Genomic DNA, 18,856 nt, shown 5'->3' on the forward strand with positions numbered 1-18,856 from the left:
CGCAGATGATGTTTGTGATTGGTGAGAGGCGCTGCTGCTGCTGCTGCTGCACTTTAAGCATTAATGGTGCGTTCAGGTGGACCTTGTCAGCTCTTTAAGTCAGAAATATCCAAGTTCAGCATCATATATTTGCACTCCAGTGGCCCACATAGTCATAAATATGAGCGGTCAAATTGGGTAGGTTCCATGAGCAACGATGTGGTGCTGGGCTTCAGCGTTGACGTCCAGCTTCGTGACATCCCAGCGGACATACGATGACCACCTGAACATCAACACCTGGTAAATACGAGCTGACCATGTGGCATGTTTATGACTTTATGAGAAAACGTATTCTCTCCTCATCTTAATGTTCAGAATCCGATACTATTCAGGTTAAACAGTTAGGCAGCATCGCGTTGTGCCTATTTCTGTGTTTCAGTTAGGACTGGGCATTAAATTGATTAAATCAGTTCATTTAGGTTTATGTTTCAAATCAATGAAAAGTAAATGGCTGGATTGCGGAATCATGATTTTGACTATTGTCACACGTATACATTAGGGTGGCCAAAAAACACGGAAGTTGGAAAGTCTAAGCTCCTAACCCCTAAATTGGTTGCAATAATGAGAAAACTCTGCTTTCAATTTCAAGTTGATCTTTAGCCTCAGTTGCAACATTATCCTTTCCCGAGAATGAAGGTGAAATTGAATGAAATTGAATACAAAAGAGAAAACTCAAGAAAAACTTAACAAAATATCCTGATATAAGTAATTATATTTATATTTACATATTTCCATCACACATTCACAGTTTACAAAGGTAAAGTTAAAGGCTTAATTAACTTCAACTTAAATATCTGAAAGCTTAACTTACTTTCTGGCACCAGACTGTTGGACAGTCTGTGGGAATCTGAGGCTCCAACAGAAATCTCCACTTGTTATGCTAGCATGGCTGCTTAGCAACCACGCTTGCGGAAAAAGGATTGTGTTGAAAACTGGCTAAACTTAAAGTTCAACTTGAAATTTGCTCATGTAAACAAAAAATTTCAAAGAACTTGAAATACATTTTTTGTTTGGCTTATTATAAGTAATCAACTTAGTAAGTTTCATGGTGACATCTATAGGATAAAATTTTTACCCTATTCACGTGTGAAAAAAGACTGTGTTAAGTCTGTGGCTAAACTTCAAGGTCGATGAGAGAGGGGTAAATGTTGTCCAGTTGAGAAAAAATTTCACCAGCAGAGTTTTCTCATGTATTGCAACCAATTTAGGGGTTAGGAGCTTAAAAAATATGAAGTTGAAAATTTACATGTAAAAATGGGCCACCCTTGTATACATATGCCGCGATGTTATAAAAGCAGCCACAAACAATTCAACATGCAACACAATTCAGTCACAATTCCCAATTCCCATCAGTTAGTTGTTGTAGTTGGTGAAAAATGACAAAAATCTAGATTAAAACTGTAAATGGTAAAAAGTTTGAGGAAAAAAGTTCTACTTTTGGTGTTAACATTTTCACACGTTGTAGACACGCCCCCACCCTCGCCCAGTTCATCCAATAAGGGTCGTCATAATGTGCAAATGAACTAAAAAAAATACTCAAATGCAGTTGGACACAAACTAATTTTTACTCACAACTCAAGTGGGTTTAAACACTACATCAGGCAAGGCCTCGCACAACTGTGACACACACGTTTTCTCTATGGATTATTTTCCCACAATCTGTTTGCCATCTTAGAAAGGTGGTTTTGATACCATCTGGAAAACGAATGGCATCTCCAGGTAGGGCAGCAGGCTATGTTACATGATAACTTTCTGCGAGCATATAAAAATCCACAGGAATTGTTAGAACGCAGTGATGGAATGCTGGAAAATAGGCTGAACATTCACTGTGGCCTGAAATTATCCTTTAATCAGCGTGCCACTGCTTCATTAACATCCAATTACCTTGTAACCAGAGACAAAAAAAAAAAAATCCATTAGCGCTTCAATGTTAGTGAAGCAATGTTAAAACACTGAGGTGAAAAAAAAAAAAAAAAACGAGACGTGTGGCTTTAAAAGCACATTCCAGGGATCATAAAAGGCTTGATCCAGGTAATTTAAAACACAGGCATTTTGAGGCCTTGGAAACACTCCCACCAGCCCATTAAGGGTACCGCCATGTTGTCAACATGTTAACAATTCAAATCTGATACAGAGACAAACACACAAACACACACCCTGGAACATACTTTGCCCGGGAATCACAAGTGCAACAAATCAAGGACAAAATATCACCATTGTCTGCTCTTTTTTCCCCCTCTCTTTCTTCTTTTCATTGTGTCTCTATCACCATTTATTACCCCTTTTGTAGTAGAGTATATTCAATGCATAAACAAATACAGCTGCTGCATTTCATCAAGGCCGTGATTGGTCTCGCCGACTCCACCACAGCTTGCGAGAACACAGCGAAAACAGAAAAATATGCCATAAACTCCCCAAGGACGCACATTTCTGGAAAGGCTGTATTGTTGGTAGGGAGGTGGGTGTTGCCATGATGTGTCTCTGTTTGGTTTATGTTTTGCTTTTCTATGGAGATCATAAATTCTCCAGCCTATAAATGAGGCTCTGAAACGAGGCAGTTTCATGTGCAAAGAAGGAAACTGTTCGCAGTTAGACAATAACAGACTTATTATAGGACAGAGAGGGGCGACTATTTGTATCTAAATGCTTTAGCCTGACTGCATCACTGGGATGTTGAAAACACACTGCTGGGCTGCGTTGGCCCTAAGTGAAAACATGATGCGTCTGTGTATGTGTGTGTGTGTGAGAGAGAGAGAGAGAGACTGCATACCGTGTCAGTAAGGCATCTTTACTGTATTACTGTATGTGCGTTTGTGTCCCGTAAGCCTATTTATGTGTGTGTGTGTGTATGTCTGCATACATGTGTGTATGTGGCTGGGGGTACGTTACAATGAGATTAAGATGGAGCAGATCAATGTCGCGGCCCAGGGCTCTGGGAGAGTGACTAACCATCTAATTAGAGGGGAGAGGGAAGAGCCGGGGCCTTAAATGAATAATTAGTGCCTTCTCTGAGACCGGAGCGAACAATGCGGGGAGATGAAAAATGGCATCGGACCACATCACTCCACTTCACTCAATGAACCGGCTTGCCCGCGTCCTCAGGAGTCACCGGGGACTTGATACGACTGGGGGATGAAAAGACGAGGCGACACTTTGGGACCCCCTCGGGCGTCAGATAAACACGACAATACCCCTCCATTTATCATCATTATCATCATCCTCTTTCAAAAGAGACTGACTTCTCGTTTGGTGGCTGCCAGGCGGCCCGGCGGCGTGCGCGTAAATAAGAGTGGCACAGTCCACGGGATCGCGCAAGGAAACTTCCCAACAGGTTTGGAGCAGCGTGGTGCAGCTTGGCGAGGCCTTTTTCTCAGTCGCGATGAAGGTATGTGGTACAAACTGGATCCCGAGGCGTGCGGCGCCCCTATAGCTTGTCAGTGTTGCCATGATTATAAGGGAATCTTTCATCATTCACCTGAGACACCTGTCGTAATTTTGGCATCAGCCATCAGCAGCTTGACTCAGCCATTGTTGACACGGAGGATAATGAGACACATGGAAAGACAGACAAAATAAGCGACTTGATTGGTACTTGGGGAGATAAGTCAGTTCAGACCAAATTCAAGGCCCCGTGCTGGAGCCGACATCTTTTTGAAAGAAGCGAGAGGGGTGCAGGTTCAAAGCAAAGGTGGGATCTTTGTCCTTACAGCACCTTTTCAACATCGCTGTCAGTTCACATCGGTATCAAAAATAGGTTACACCCAGGGTGGCAAATTACCACCCACCACGCACCAAATAAGTGTAAATATTTGCAGTGGCGGGTATATTTTTTTTTAGCCTGGGTTAACTTAAATAGCCTGCAGTTCTATGGCGGCACAGAGCCCGGTGCGAAAAGGTACGAAAACAGCAAAGAAGAAAAACAAAGCAGAAACACCTAAGAAAAGAAAAGAACAAAACATGATGAGGCGCGGCTCACGTTGCCCAGTTTATGTCTCAGATAAGAGGAAGTCAAATTCATTTGTCATCGCGACAATAAACTTAAAACTGGAAGCAATTAACCCTTTGAAACCTGAGCGCTTGATTCCTTTCAAAACCCTGGGGGGGAAAGGGTGATTATCAAAGTGGTAAAAGATTACTTTAACATAAGCAAATAAAAAAAATAGGGGGAAAAAAGTAAAGTATGACTGGAACATAAGCCAAAAATTACTTGAACATAAGCAAAAAACATACCTGAAAATTTGCAAAAAAAAAAAAAAAAAAAAAAAAAAAAAAAAAAGAATATCCCCATATTCTTCGATCCTTGCATCGTGTCCCTCAGTAAATGTAATTTCTCAGCCTTCCCACCGCTTGACTTACACTGCACAGCCTATCCACCGCTACTTTAAATAAATCACTACTGCAACACTGCCAGGCATCAAATCCATACAAAATATTATCATCTTTCCTTGTAGAAAGACACAGTTCTGCCTCTTGGTCACTCTGGCAGCGAGCCGATCCTGCACCTCCTCTGTTTGCTGCTGTGTTTTGATGTTTTGTGCAAATTTTACAGCGAGGAAAGAAAAAAAAATGTCCGCACTCTAAATTTATGCTCCCAAATACTATTTTTATGCAATGTTATGACCACAGCCAAGGTCTTTTTTTTTGTTTTGTTTTGTTTTGGCTGACAATTTTGTTGTTGACATTTTTCCTTTTCCTATTGCAAAATGATCTTGTCCTGCACCTACACCCAACTTGGGGTTGAATGTGCACACAAGCCTTCCCTATTTCCTTTCGTGCAAATTTTAGAGCTTGCATTACCTGGGATAAGGTGTTTCCACGCATCAGTATCCTGGATATAATCATAATAGTCCAAGTACCTTATCCTCAATTCAAACCCGGTTACAAAAATCAGGGAAACAGGGAGGCAGGGTGTGTGGCATTCACATTACATGTGTAGTCAGGAGGAGAAAATCTTCAGATGACACAAACACACACAGTGCACACAGAATCCGATGGTAAAACTATATCCATATACATTATTCCACCTGCGTTCAGCACTAAATATGGTCTTGGGTGAAAATTGCGTGACTCCCCATTCATTCCGTCCGTTTTCCCCGGCCTGGACAAGCACTAAATAATGAGCATCCACTTGTTCTCATTAGTAAACATTCTAAACAACCATCCCGCCTGGTAATCAATACCTCTAATTCCCTAATGGCACTGGCTTGTTAAATCCTGACAGAAAGGGAAGCAGCCAGATAGCGAGGCTGAAAGATTAAAATCTACCTGGTGTTTTCTGGCCTTTTTTTTTTTTTTTCAGCTTCACTGCTCTCTACTTTCTTTCAAAGAGTTTCCTAACAGCCCTGCATGCAGGTATTTCACCTGAGGGCACATGTGGGCGGGGCTAACAGGGGGTCAGAGGACATAATAAGATAAAATTGAGCGTGCTCAGTGCTCCCCCACCTTCTTCCCCCATGAAAAAGGACAGATGTAGGTAAAAGGGCACTTCAAACTGAAAATTGCCGCCCATCAAATGCTGCTCATGAGTCAACAGTGCTACTGGCTGCAAACTTCCTGAGAGGATAACATTTGAATGGCTCAGTAACAGGCTACGTAGTCTCTGTTCTTTGTTTTCAAACTTTGTCCCTGCTGGCCGCTTTAGACTCTGATCATGAACCAGTCGACTCAATGCAAAAAGTCTCTGGATCAGCCAGGTTCATGATTGGTAGTAGCACTTCTGCTTCTTCAGATTTTTCTTTTTTTCTCGGCTACCTGGACGGTTAAACAGCCTAATATTGGTATAAATGCAACATGACTTCTGTGCGGAAACTCATAACAAGTGTGAGGTCACCACACAGAAACAAGCATCAACCGTGCACCCCTAGGACACTGTCAATAAAAATTGTGACCTATTTTGCTCAAATACAAAAGCCTCATTTTATCAGACCTGGGATGACAACTTGAGGCAGCCATGTGAAACTCTGCTGCCCTACCAAGTGAGCTAAAGCACCACTTTGACCTGGAAGTATAGGTACTGCAATTGTGTATACACAAGGGGAAAAAAACACAAGTACAAAACATGTAACATAAAAAAAATAGGCGTCCCCTCTCTATCTGGTTTTAAATTAAAAGACTCACGTGGCTGCAAATTCAATACATAAACCAGCACCAAAAAGAGCTTGGATGACATATGCATGTGGTAAAGCCATGGTAGGCCAAAAAGTCGATTTCAGACACTGGTCTTACACACACGCGCACGCACACACACACACACACAACTTCATCACTCAGCGATGCCTGAACCTGCCTCAGTCTGCTGGTTAGGTGTGGTGTGGTTGAGGCTGGTACAGGACCACCTAGGGGAAATATTCTGCCTCTAAAAACAATGACAGGCAGTGGAATAAAAACCACAATAACAGAACTCGAAAGCATCACAGGTTCAGACAACCACAACAGCCACCAAGCACAGCTGTGGTAGGTTAGCTGAGTCTTGCTCTGTATGTTTTTTCTCCACCTAATCCATCTTCCCACTGAGTAACTTTACACTGATCAGCCATTTAAAAGATGTCTACACTGTTAATTAACCATAGGCTGAGGCTATATTGGTTTTAAAAATAGATTTTTCATCAATGTCTAGGTTTTAGACTGTTTTCTGAGATACACTATATGGACAAGTATTGGTCCACCTACACATCACACCTACAGGAGCTTTTCTGACCTCCCATTCTAAATCCATAGGCATTCATATGGAGTTGGTCCCCCTTTGCAGCTAGAACAGCTTCCACTCCTCTGGGAAGGCTTTCTGCAAGATTTTGCAGTGTGTCTGTGGGAATTTTGCCCGTTCATCCTGAAGAGCATTTGTGAGGTCAGACACTGATGTTGGACGAGAGGGCCTGGCTCACAATCTCTGTTCTAGTTGATCCCAAAGGTGTTGGATGGGGTTGAGGTCAGGACTCTGTGCGGGCCAGTCAAGTTCTTCCACACCAAACTCAGCCAGCCACGCCTTTATGGAGCTGCTTTGTGCACTGGGGCTCAGTCATGCTGGAACAGAAAAGGGCCTTCCCCAAACTGGTCCCACAAAGCTGGAAGCAGAGAATTGTCCAAAATGTCTTGTTGAGCTGAAGCATTAAGATTTCCCTTCACTGGAACTAAGGGGCCGAGGCCGACCACAGAAAAACCAGCCCATAGCATTATCCCTCCTCCACCAAACTTTACAGTCGGCACAATGCAGTCAGGCAGGGAACGTTCTCCTGGTGTTCCCCAAACCCAGACTCGTCCATCAGACCACCAGACAGAGAGGCATGATTGGTCACTCCACAGAGCATGTTTACACCGCTCCATCCGACACTTGGTGCTTTTGGATGTGAGGCTTGTGTGCAGCCGCTTGGCCATGGAAACCCATGCCATGAAGCTCCTGGCTCACAGGTTCTGTGCTGATGTTGATGCCAGAGGAAGTTTGCAGCTCTGCAGTTACTGAGGCAGCAGAGCGTTGGCCACTTTTACGCACTTTGTGCCTCAGCGCTCAGCGACCCCGCTCTGTAACTTTACGTGGTGCTGCCACCTGGTGGCTGAGTCGCTGTGGTTCCTAAATGCTTCCACTTTGCAATAATCCCACTTCCAGCTGATGGTGGAATATCTAGGAGTGAAGAAATAACACCAGCTGACTTGACTTGCTGCAGCTGTGGCATCTATTACTATTACAGCACCACACTGGAATTCAGTGAGCTCTTTAGAACGAGCCATTCTTTCACAAGTGTTTGTAAAGGCATACTGCATGGCTAGCTGCTGGATTGATACACCTTTGGCAATTGGAATGAACATTTATGCATTTTTTAACTATGTAATTATGTATTTTCTGCTTGGTCTATGGGTTAAAAGATCTTGAGCTATATGCGTTGAAGCACAGACACAAGGTTGACATCTTGTGTGTTTATCTTCTCTTTTTGCATTGCATCTCCAAAATCACACCAGTAGATATGTTTGTTTGAGCAGTGAAGATGTCTGCAGTGATAGTCTAAGCCAATTCAAAGAGGATTGGTGTGAACTCCTCTCTCCTCTGGGTGGCTGAAGAACCTATTAACATCTGACCTAGGGACGGCTCAGTTTTATCTCCAAATGATGAGCCTCACGGACGAACAAAGGCTCTGGTGTGTTTCATGGCCATAGTTTCACTTGCAACTGGCTGCAGGCGAATCTCAGGTGTCCTGAAACTTCAAAGTGCTATGCGGCAACTTCATAAATCACACCTAATAAAGGCAACGGCTCATCACTGCATATTTTCCTCAACGTGCAATAAAACCTTTGGGCCAAATGCATAACCTCTGTCTTTTAATATCTGTAAGGTGTGCCTGGTTAGCTTGCCAGATGGATGTGATGCCTGTGGTAATGAGACCGTGGTTCCTTTGTGACAGACAAGCTTAATTGAGCAACGCTTCGGCTGTTGAAATAACTTTTAAGTCTCGAAATGAAACTACAGTTAAACCAGCCACACCAAGGACGGCAAACGAACCAAGATCAGTAAGATCACCACACACTCAGATCCACTCAATCATTTATTATAACCAACTTTTCGACCGAGCTGGTTTAGCGAAAACCAGCTTGGCTCAAACCTCGGTTGTAAGAAATTATTCAGTGGAGCTGAATGTGCGGTGATGTTACTCCTATCTGGAAAGAAATCAAATCATCACCCAGACCTGTTATTAATTCTATACATCAAAGTTGGCAAAGTGTTCATGAGAAAACACAAAGACAGCTCTGTGAAAAGGGAACACCTTGAAATATCACACAGAGAATAATGAGTTTCGCTTCCCTGCTCAGCTGAGTATTGCTCTTACTGACGCATTATCAATAAGGATTTCACAACACCAGAAAATCCACGACTGCCAATGCCAAAACCAGAAATCCCACAGCACACGCCTTTTTTACTTAAAAGGGGTGAGTTTAGATCCTCCTTAACTACACTATTATAGGAAAAATATAGTATAATCAATTTCTCACTAATTTAGTAGGGATATCTTCTATGCTATAGTGTTACAATGAACGCCTTGGATATGTTTGCAGAAATGAACCGTCATGCACTTTTTAAATATTCAGGGACTGTCCCTGAAGATTAAAGGACTTTGACAAAACTGGAGGAAACCTCTCGACAACGCTTGCTGCAGCCGCCGCACTCCACTCCAGTGCCGGAAAGCACAGTGGCACAACAAGTTTTTCCTGGTCATAAGGTGTTGAGAGACAAGCCAACAGCGCGCACATCAAAGAGTCTTTATCTTGGCAAAGGCTTGAGGACCCTGACAGTTTCGCTCTGTGTCAATCAAGTTCAGCCGCGGGAGTACCGTCAAGTAAATGCATGTCAGCTTAAAGAAGCCACAGCAAAAAAAAAGAAAAGAAAAAAAAAAAAGTCCTCCGAGCTTGGAATGCTCTGGGAATGGAATGGAGGCCTTTTCTGAAGGAGAAAATGCTGTCATCGATGGTCATTGATCTGCCTGTGCCTGTCCTGCATGCTTGTCAATTTAGGTGTGCAAAAGTCCTCCCAATTCCTGGGAACTTGAAATCTGCCACAACAAAATATCCACTCAATTGCACTGATCGATGCCAGAGGAGTGGATTTAAGTCGTGGATGCTGCAACCCCAGTAACCAAACACTGTTTTTCAAGAGTGCACGGGACACACCTGACGTCTGAGACTGTGGCAAAATAAAAACAAAGGTCCCATAATAATGGATTGAGCAGTCAGTCATGTGTATCTAAGGACCTTAGTAGTCTGGCCAGAGGCTACACTGATTTATCTGGTGAATTCCTCACACCTCATTAGCCTCTGCACCACCTTCCTCAGTTGATGCCTCATGCAATGCATTATCTAGAGTTTACCTTGACCTGTAGTGGAAACTGAACTGCAAAAACAAATTCTCAATGACAATGTCTGGAAAAAATATATATATATTCCTCTAACAGATTACTAACTTTAAGTACAGACATGTGCTGCTTGTATGGAAAACAGAGATTTTCGGAGTATTTGTTTTTGCCTGTTTAGCAACGCTGGTCTGCTACACAGGAACTCGATGGATTTCAATAAATAACAAAGCTGGTGACAAGGCTATGCTTAGCTGAACACTGAGGAGCCTGGGAAAGAGACAAAACCAACTGGGCTAGCGGCAAAACAGCCACTCTGGTAACGTCAATTTGTTCAGCAGAACCTCTGCTTTGAAAACAAGCCTTTTTGAAATATTTACATTATTCCACCACATGAAAACTCCTGCCATGAGGGATTACTACAGTCACAAATGTCTTGACCAACACTATAATCCACTCTGACAGGCTATGTGTTTGTAGCACCATGTGACCTGGCTGGCACAATGTGCTCCACCCGGGTGTGTCACCCTCACCAGGGTGGCATGACCCCAGATGACAGGGCACGCAGCTGGATAACACACCAATCCTTGGCAGGCTCCAGGTACCTCTCAGAGTGGCCGCCACCTATCAACCAGGCGACATCAAAGGCAAGCAAAAAAAAAAAAAAGAGAGAGAGAAAAAAAAAGAAAATAGACAAAACTCAGGCACAGACCAAACAAAAGCCAGACAAAATGAAAACAAAGACCACTGTTGCCATTTTTCTGGCACACCATGGGGTTTTTCAGCCTTTCTTTGCCAGCCACAGACTGCAAAAGACACTGACAGAGCATCGGCATTCTCTCACTTGGCAGCCGACGCTTTCAAACACAGCAGATTGAGAACAGGCACTGCCAGAAGGTGCAGCACCACGTGGCGATTGTGGTTTCACAATAGATGAGGCAGAGCTTTCGTGTCTGAGAGCTCCCTGGCTTCCCCGGAGGGAGAAACTGTCTCCATTGAACAGGCATGTTTTCATGGTGCTAGATGCCTGGCTCGCAGCAAACTTCATCTCTCTTTCTTGCATTACAGGGTGATGTATAGCTCCTTAGTGCCCCGACAGAAAGAGAAGCGTGCGTGTTCGAGACCATTTGATACAGGCGATGCTCCCAGCGGTTAGCGAGAGAACTGGGCCACATGGCGCAAGGATGGGTTACAAGCTGCGCAGTATTGGATCCTAGACAAAAACAAGGCTGAACCAGCACATGGCAAACCCATCTGGAACAAAAGCTGGCCTAATTTCACCAGAGATAAGGGACCAACCCTGCACTGAACAGAGATGGCTGTTCTCCTCTTTCCCCCCAAATCACAAAGGTGGGGGGGGGGGTTTGCCCCAGACACACTGAGCTAAATGGACAGTTGTGTGAAGTAGGTCAGCTGAAAGTGTAGTGTCATAAGCACAAGCTCCTATACACATGAAATCACACGCAGACGCACAAAAACACACATGAGCACATACACCGCAAGTCCACATCCGTGCACATGGACAAATACACGGGCACACACAGCCAGACAGGCATTATTAGATGGGTTAATGGGTCCTAGGCCATTCAGACACCAGGCTTTAGTCATGCATGCTTCGCAGACGGGATAATGGCAGGGCGGCTGCAGGGGGTGGGGGTGGGCTCTTGAAGTCTGATGGCACTCACTCCAGTATGACAGGGAAAAGTCTTAAACCAAATCTACCAAAAGGTCTTAGACAGCTGACATGGTGAATGGCAGGCGTTGAGGCACTGAGACACAAAGTCAGGGTGTCTCTGGCCTCCCACGGCCTGGCCTAAATGACTGGAGAACACAACGAGTGCAAGGGTCAGAGCTGACAACAGACAATGACCAAATAAAACAGAGAGGTGCTTGGAGAAGAAAAAACTAAAGAGACAAGAGGGATTTTTTTTTTTTTTACTTCAGAAAAGATTAGCACAGCAGAAAAATATGTAAAGGAGGAAGTTATGGCAGGATGAGCAAATGTAATTCAGGGTTGTAGAGGATGATGTAAAGTATTTCTTTTAGTTGCTCAGATTTTGAGTTCTGCTAAATTTAAGCAGCCTGAGGTTGTTGTTTGTTTGGCTACGGCTTCATGTTAAGGCATCAATTCCAATTAGTTACTCAAAGTCTCAATAACACACAAGTGCAATCACTAGACTATATAATTATACTATATATATATATATATGACAATTCTTTACTACTACGAAAGTATAGTGGTAAAGAACGCATGAATACTACAATGAGTAAAGGACAAGAAATATCAGGGATTATATGGAATTATAACACCAAAATCTATGAAACGTGTTTATGACTTTTCTCTTTCAGGAAAAAAAAATTCTGCCTCCAAATGAACAAACTGGACTTGGCACACAGGCCAAATGAGCCACTGCTCCGATTGGCTGGCTATCTTTTGAGCCTCATCCTAGCCCTGATTGGTTGATTTAAATATGCAAACAGCTGTTTAAAATGAGAAACTCTTCTCATTATCCACTAGGACTTGAACATCTGTGTTCTTTCAAAGGTCCTTGCGTACGTAGCTCGGCGTGCTACGGATGGCACTTCCAGAAAATGCAACACTTGCGGGAAATTGCTGAATCCGAACCGTCTGTGAAGCAGCTCAGATCTTTGGCATCAAAAAAAGCCGCAGGTTGATCCACTTGAGCTCCTTTTCAGCGGCAGGGCGGAGGGTGAGACGTAAGTGTTGGTATTAAAAGACAGGCAGCTCTTTGTAAGCGTGTGCCAAACTGGTAGAGAACGCAAACAGAAGCAAACAACACAATCTCTCTCAAACCAAAAGGATCCATCATTCCTATTTGGACACTGGACAGCAACACACACACACACATACAAGCATATACACATAGTAACAACACATAATGACCCACCTATAGAGTCAAACACATATATATCCATAAACAGATATATCCAAATGATTACTCACATCATAATCATGTCAATACAAGCTTAAACGCCAAAGAGAAACTCATGAACAGACACACACACACACACTCACATACACACACACACACACACAGCAAGTGACTGACAGCTCGCATTAAAGCAGGGACAGGCCTGGGCATGGCAGGGGGAGGGGTGACGGGAGGCAATTAGAAGCATTTCTCTAGATGATAATCGCTGTGTACAAGCCCTACAATCCATAAAAACTATTCATAGCAGGCAGGCAGATGAGCGCAGCGATGCAAATGACTGGTCCCCATGCCTGTGATGTTGACCCGAGGGCATGGAAGGACAGGGAAGAGAGAGAGAGAGAGAGAGAAAGAGGGAGGGGTGGCGATCCGCAACTCTCTTACTCTGGCAGGTAGGGATGTCGCAGTATCTCCAGTAGATCCCGTCCTCGTGATCGGCAATGTAGCACCAAGGCTGCACGTCCCCGTCGGGATTCCTGCGGAGACGGAAAGGAGTCGAGAGAAGCGGTGGGGAGGTGGGGGGGTGGGGGTGATGAAAGTGAAAAGGAGAAGGAGAAGGTAGAGAAATGTGAAAGGAAGGGGAGAAGAAAGGGGAGGGAGGGTGGGAGAGAGAGAAAAAAGAAAGACATAAGGAGAGGTTATCGACTGAAATCCGTGCTTCAGAGAGCTGAATACTCAATAGCATTTCAGAGGGAGATTATGTCGGCGGTGTCAATCATCCCCGGCGGCACCCCTCGGCGCTTGTTGGTTTAGCCTCTTCCACGGTGCTCTACAGGCTTGACCATGCATGTCAGTCAGGGGCCAGACCAATGGCTCTTTGATGGGTGGTGGTGGTGGTGGTTTGGAGGGGGGGTTGACTTTGTTCCAGGCCAGACACAGACCTGAAAAAAGGGGGATGGATGATGGGCCAAAGCCTTTGTCTGAGGCCACGGGCTCTTTGAACCTCATAATAACCCGTCATAATAAGACTGACAGGCCCCTCGGTGCTTTTTTGCTTTTCAGTTTCACTTACAAAAGCGATGAATGTAGGATCGGAGTTAGAAATACCTGCAAGCTGTGCACAGGCGCCACGTCTCTCGAGTTATCATCGCAAAAGGGAGTTAATTTGTACATTGCGATGTTTACAGCGACTTCTAAATTGCTGATAATCGAAGTCAAAGCAGGCGGTGCATAGCAGGAGCTCGTTTTGGTACCATTTCAGCAGTTTGAGTCAGACTTCAGAGTTATTTTGAGCTATAAAAACACACACCCCGTAGAAAAAAAGGCCATCTAAGTTGACATATAGCTGCTCTTTTCTCAGCTCCTGACTGTAACTGCTCGAGACCTTTTCTCTTCTCTTTTGACACACCTTATTGTAGCATGTTGAAAAAGCCCCGGGGCTCCGCGCTATCCCGTTTCGCCTTTTGTGGGCAAAATTGTGAAGGGCGTTTCCAATTCTTTTCTTCTCCTATCAAAACCCCTTTCCTGAGTTTCCTCCTCTCTTTTCACACTTATAATGAGGTATTGACAAAGATGTCCTTTAAGCTGCTTTTTTTTTATGCGAGGATTCTTTTTGGATGAACTCACGTTTAAGCCACGAAAAAGCACTTTGCACTCAACATTTGCCCAACGGTTATCACTCCTCAGCACTCTCTTTCTTGTCACTAGACTGCAGTGGTGCTTCTTGGGTCCTTTTCCAGTGCAATGATACCGGACGTTTTGGCACTTCTCTGGCACTAAAAACAGGAATTTTGGATTTTTCTTTGGCCACGGGTCCAATTCCAGTTCCAGTCCATTTTTTTTTGTTCGTGTTTGACATGTGGGACTCAACAGGAAACAACAGGAAAATGGGGGCAGGGTTACGGCCCTGTTTATTGCTAATCACTTAAGGTTCATTTATGGTTCTTTTTCAAAGTGTCGCCATGGCTACGCCGTCGCATTTATAGTTCATTTATAGTCCAGCATAGGAGAGTCTGTGTCACAATCTCTGAAAATCTGGACATCAGTGTCAAGACTAATGAAGCACAAAGAAATATGGAGGCAATATTGTTCACAATCTCTGAAGCAGAGAGTCCACTCTCGGACACACCGGTGGTGTTCAAAGCGGCGTTTTGAGATATTTCTCACCATAAATTTAATGACATCTTGCCGTCTGAACAATTTTGGGATAACCTGGCAACATCACCTACCTAGATCTACCTAGATCTCTAGTGTGTTGTACTTAGATCTTATTCTTTATTTTTTATTTATTTAATCTGTAATCTGTGGATACTGCTGAAAAACTGCGAATTTCCTTCGGGATGAATAAAGTATCTGTCTATCTACCTATCTATCTATCTATCTATCTATCTATCTATCTATCAGAACAGATTTGCACACCTCCTCAGTTCCAGCTGGTCGAAGAGAGAAGACGCCTGGCATCACAAAAAATATTGCAAAATTGAGGGGTTACTCAAAAAATATGTAATAAGCACACACTGTGTCAGTTAGACGCAATCATCAAATTTCGTGTTTATTCCAATTTCTTGCCAGCTGAGTCTTCGGTGGAATTTTACACAATGTACCTCAAACTTACTTCCCTTGTGAAATCTGCTGTATCACTTCCCTTTTCCGTTTTTCTTACTACAACAGCTACCATTTCCCCTGCAGTGGTTAAAACACAATATAGAAACCGATATAACGCCGGATCCTGTTTTTTGGGCTCGTTCCTGTCGCTCGCTGCAAAGCGGAAAAGGGCCCTGAGACATGAAGATACACCTCATGCGGTCACATTATTGCCTACTCGTTATTCTACCAGTCAGTAAAACAACCCACACCTTTTCTTTTTGAGCTCAGGCTAATATATTCCCATGTGCGCAGGAAGCCGGGTTTGTATTCCAGTAAGCTCGGACACCCTATCTCCAGCCCAGATCTGTTTTCTGCTCCACCCAGAGCGGAGGCAGACACCTGTTTGTTTGGCCCGAGGCTGCTCCTGCTGTGGCAGTTAAGAGGGGGAATTGTCCAACCTTCAAAAGTTAGATTACACACTCTTTTTCTCTCATCACACACACACATACACACACACACACACATTAGGCCTGTCAGCACATAATTGCCCTATTTGAAATAAGATTCCCATGAACTCATCTATAACCACTTATATAATTTACTGCACTCTGTTAATCACCCCCTAAGGAGGCAGACATGAATTACAACCATAAGCACTACAAAAGCTCGCGCACACACACACACATGGACACACACACACACACACACAGCTCTGTCGACCACCCATCCTATCTCTAACCCAGCAGCATCTTTGCCATCGCCAAAAGATGCCGTATATCACCCATTGAGTCCCAAGCCCTCTGCCACCTTCCATCCACCCCGCTAACACTGTTTCATCTCACTCACTTGCAGACGCACACACACACAAACACACACACACACACACACATTTTAAAAAAAAACACACACTTTTAGCTAAACCATGCTAAACCATGGGAACCTCATCCATGCAGCAAAGGTGAACAGACCAGGCCACATAAAAGAGAAACAGAATGAAGGTGCCAGTGTGTGCCTGTGTGCATGTCTGTGTGTATGTGGGTGGGGGAGGTGGGGGGGGAGCAGATTAGCTAAGGTGCCACAGTGCAGATAAGAGCATGAGGGCAGGAGGGGATAGACGAAAATCCATCATTTGAACCTGCTAGTACAGAGAAAGGCTTCAGTCTCTGTGGAGCTACTCTGACTTGCTGTTTGTGTGTGTGTGTGTGTGTGTGTGTGTGTGTGTGTGTGTGTGTGTGTGTGTGTGTGTGTGCGAGTGTGTGTGTGTGCGTGTGCGTGTGTGTGTGCGTGAGGGTGGGGGGTCACATGCGAGTGCGTCCGAAATGGCCTGCTTGGCTGTGACTAGGAGAGCTTGTTGAAACAGCCCCGTACCCCGAGGTAGATCATTGAAGATGTTTGGACACTTAATTGGCGCAATTACACTGATTGTCTCATTTCGCTCGGAGTGAGCCACACACTTCGGTGCAGAGCCAATTACAGAGCCACAGTGCTTTTTTGCCTCACAGGCTCTGTGTTCCTGCATTTTGAAGTCAGCGCGGCTTACATCTGAACACGGAGAAAAACAGCTGTTCTTGGCTGGCTGCTGTTCAAAAGCTTTGCTTTAGTAACTATTTTCCACGTACCTTAATCAGAAAATTTATGATCATCTTTAAAAATCCCTGGCACGGCGCAGCTATAAAAATCTCTAAATCATTTACATCAAACTGCAGAAAACGTGCGCAGAGGGGCTGGAAATAACATGTTTTCAATGCGCTGTGTTGAAGTCTTTTTTCATGAACATAAAAACCTGATGTTATTAAGTGAGACTGGGCTGCGCTTAGCTAAACTCCGAAGACACGTAAAAAAAAAAAAAAGATGAAAGCCGAACTTCCCCTGCCTTGCAAAAACTGGAGTGGGGAGAATCGTGCTGATTGGAAATGGTAGTGAGACGCTTGTCTGGTTTGGGTTTTGAGGTCAGCAGCAGATCAGAACCTAATCATTTCCCGTCTGAGAGAAGACGCTTTCATTGAGCGTGCCTCGCTGCATGAAAGCACATATTGACACAAGGTTCATTTGTATGTAGATAAAATGACAGTGTACTGTTTACTGTGTGTTTGCCACGCCCTCCTTGGACTAACTGTAAGTTATTTTGTCCACGTACAATTTCAGTATAATCTTATATCCCTCTGTCGGCTGTTTATACGCTCCTGCACTGACGTCTTTAAGAGAAATGTCTCTGCATTCATTGTAATTGGCAAAAAAGCAGCTCACTCTCTGATTGCGAAGGTTACAGAAATGTCCCACAAGAATGCCATATCGTGCATTCTTGTGGGACATTTCTGTTTAAAGATACAGCATAATCTAACATTTCACAAAATACAAATATATCCTTCTGAATGGATCGAAATAAACTATAAAGAAACACTGGTGTCAAAAATGTATTCAATTAAAAGACTTCCAAAAATAATAAATTAAATAATAATAATTAAAAAAAAAAAAAAAAAACAAGTACTGTGTTGTATTTTTTTCAATGTGATTATACATGGAAATCAAATGACTGTGCTGTCATTTTTTCCTTTTTTGTTTTTATTTCCAGTAAACCTGTTATAGGCTGATACTGTCTTCCTACCTGATCCATAAGTCCTGCCTGATTGGTGCAACTGTCAGCTGAAAAGGGAAGCAGGCGGGTATGTCTTTTGTTAAATCTTTTCTTTTTGTTTTTTTAACTTCTGACTGCACCTAAAGGAGCTTGCTGAACTTCCCCAACACCATAACGCAATCATACAAACGATGGAAAACTTGGCGATGGCTTGTTTGACCTGAGATTTGCACCCGACATCATGGAGATTCTGTTACAATAAACGCGCGCAGCACTGCGGCATTACCATTATCTGATATGTGTAAGGGAAAAGCATTAGCAGCCGTAGCGGTCACTCATAAATTCTACAATACACACACACACACACGCACACCTGCATATAAATAGCCTGGAAATGGCTGGCAAGGCCATTCAGCCACCTGCTGTACCATCATGCACTTCACACCCTCATACTAATGGAATGGCGTTGAGTCCAATCTCAGCCCGTGGGAAAAGGATATTGGAAGGAACAATAAACAAAATACAAATCCGTGCTTGCATTTGTGTGATGTGCCGCTTGCGAGCGCCGTTAAGCATTCAGCACGAGCAGAGAGGCACTGAAGAAACGAAGGAAAGGTCTCGTTTAAGTGTACGGCGTCTGCAGGACATCCTGGGACATCGACACATCCAGGATGAGATCATATCCTTCCACCCCTTTTTTTATTATGAACTCTGAATACCGAATAGAACTAAATTGATTATCGTAAATGTGATGTTCACTGTTGAACAAGGGCTCTTAGCCTTTCCTGAGTTCCCTTTCTTTGAGGAGGGGGGGGATTAATGTGACATTTCCCCTCTGCCCAATTTCTCCCTGTTTTCACTGGCGGGTTTTATAGCGGGCCATAAAGATGAAATGTGGGGGCTATTAGGGCTCTTTCTCCAGCACCACGGTGGTG

At 43.8% G+C, this 18,856-nt stretch overlaps 1 protein-coding gene across 2 annotated transcripts in view; it reads right to left on the bottom strand.

Moving 5' to 3' along the window:
- Positions 1–18,856, bottom strand: part of kremen1 (kringle containing transmembrane protein 1) — a 65,308-nt gene that overhangs the window by 21,080 nt on the left and 25,372 nt on the right. For both annotated transcript variants that reach the window (XM_030060746.1, XM_030060745.1), the window contains exon 3: positions 13,205–13,296. In XM_030060746.1, the coding sequence (XP_029916606.1) occupies positions 13,205–13,296 (92 nt within the window). The remainder of the gene's footprint in view (positions 1–13,204; positions 13,297–18,856) is intronic.

This window comes from Myripristis murdjan, chromosome 9 (assembly GCF_902150065.1).
Source record: "Myripristis murdjan chromosome 9, fMyrMur1.1, whole genome shotgun sequence".
Classification (NCBI taxonomy): Eukaryota; Metazoa; Chordata; class Actinopteri; order Holocentriformes; family Holocentridae; genus Myripristis; species Myripristis murdjan.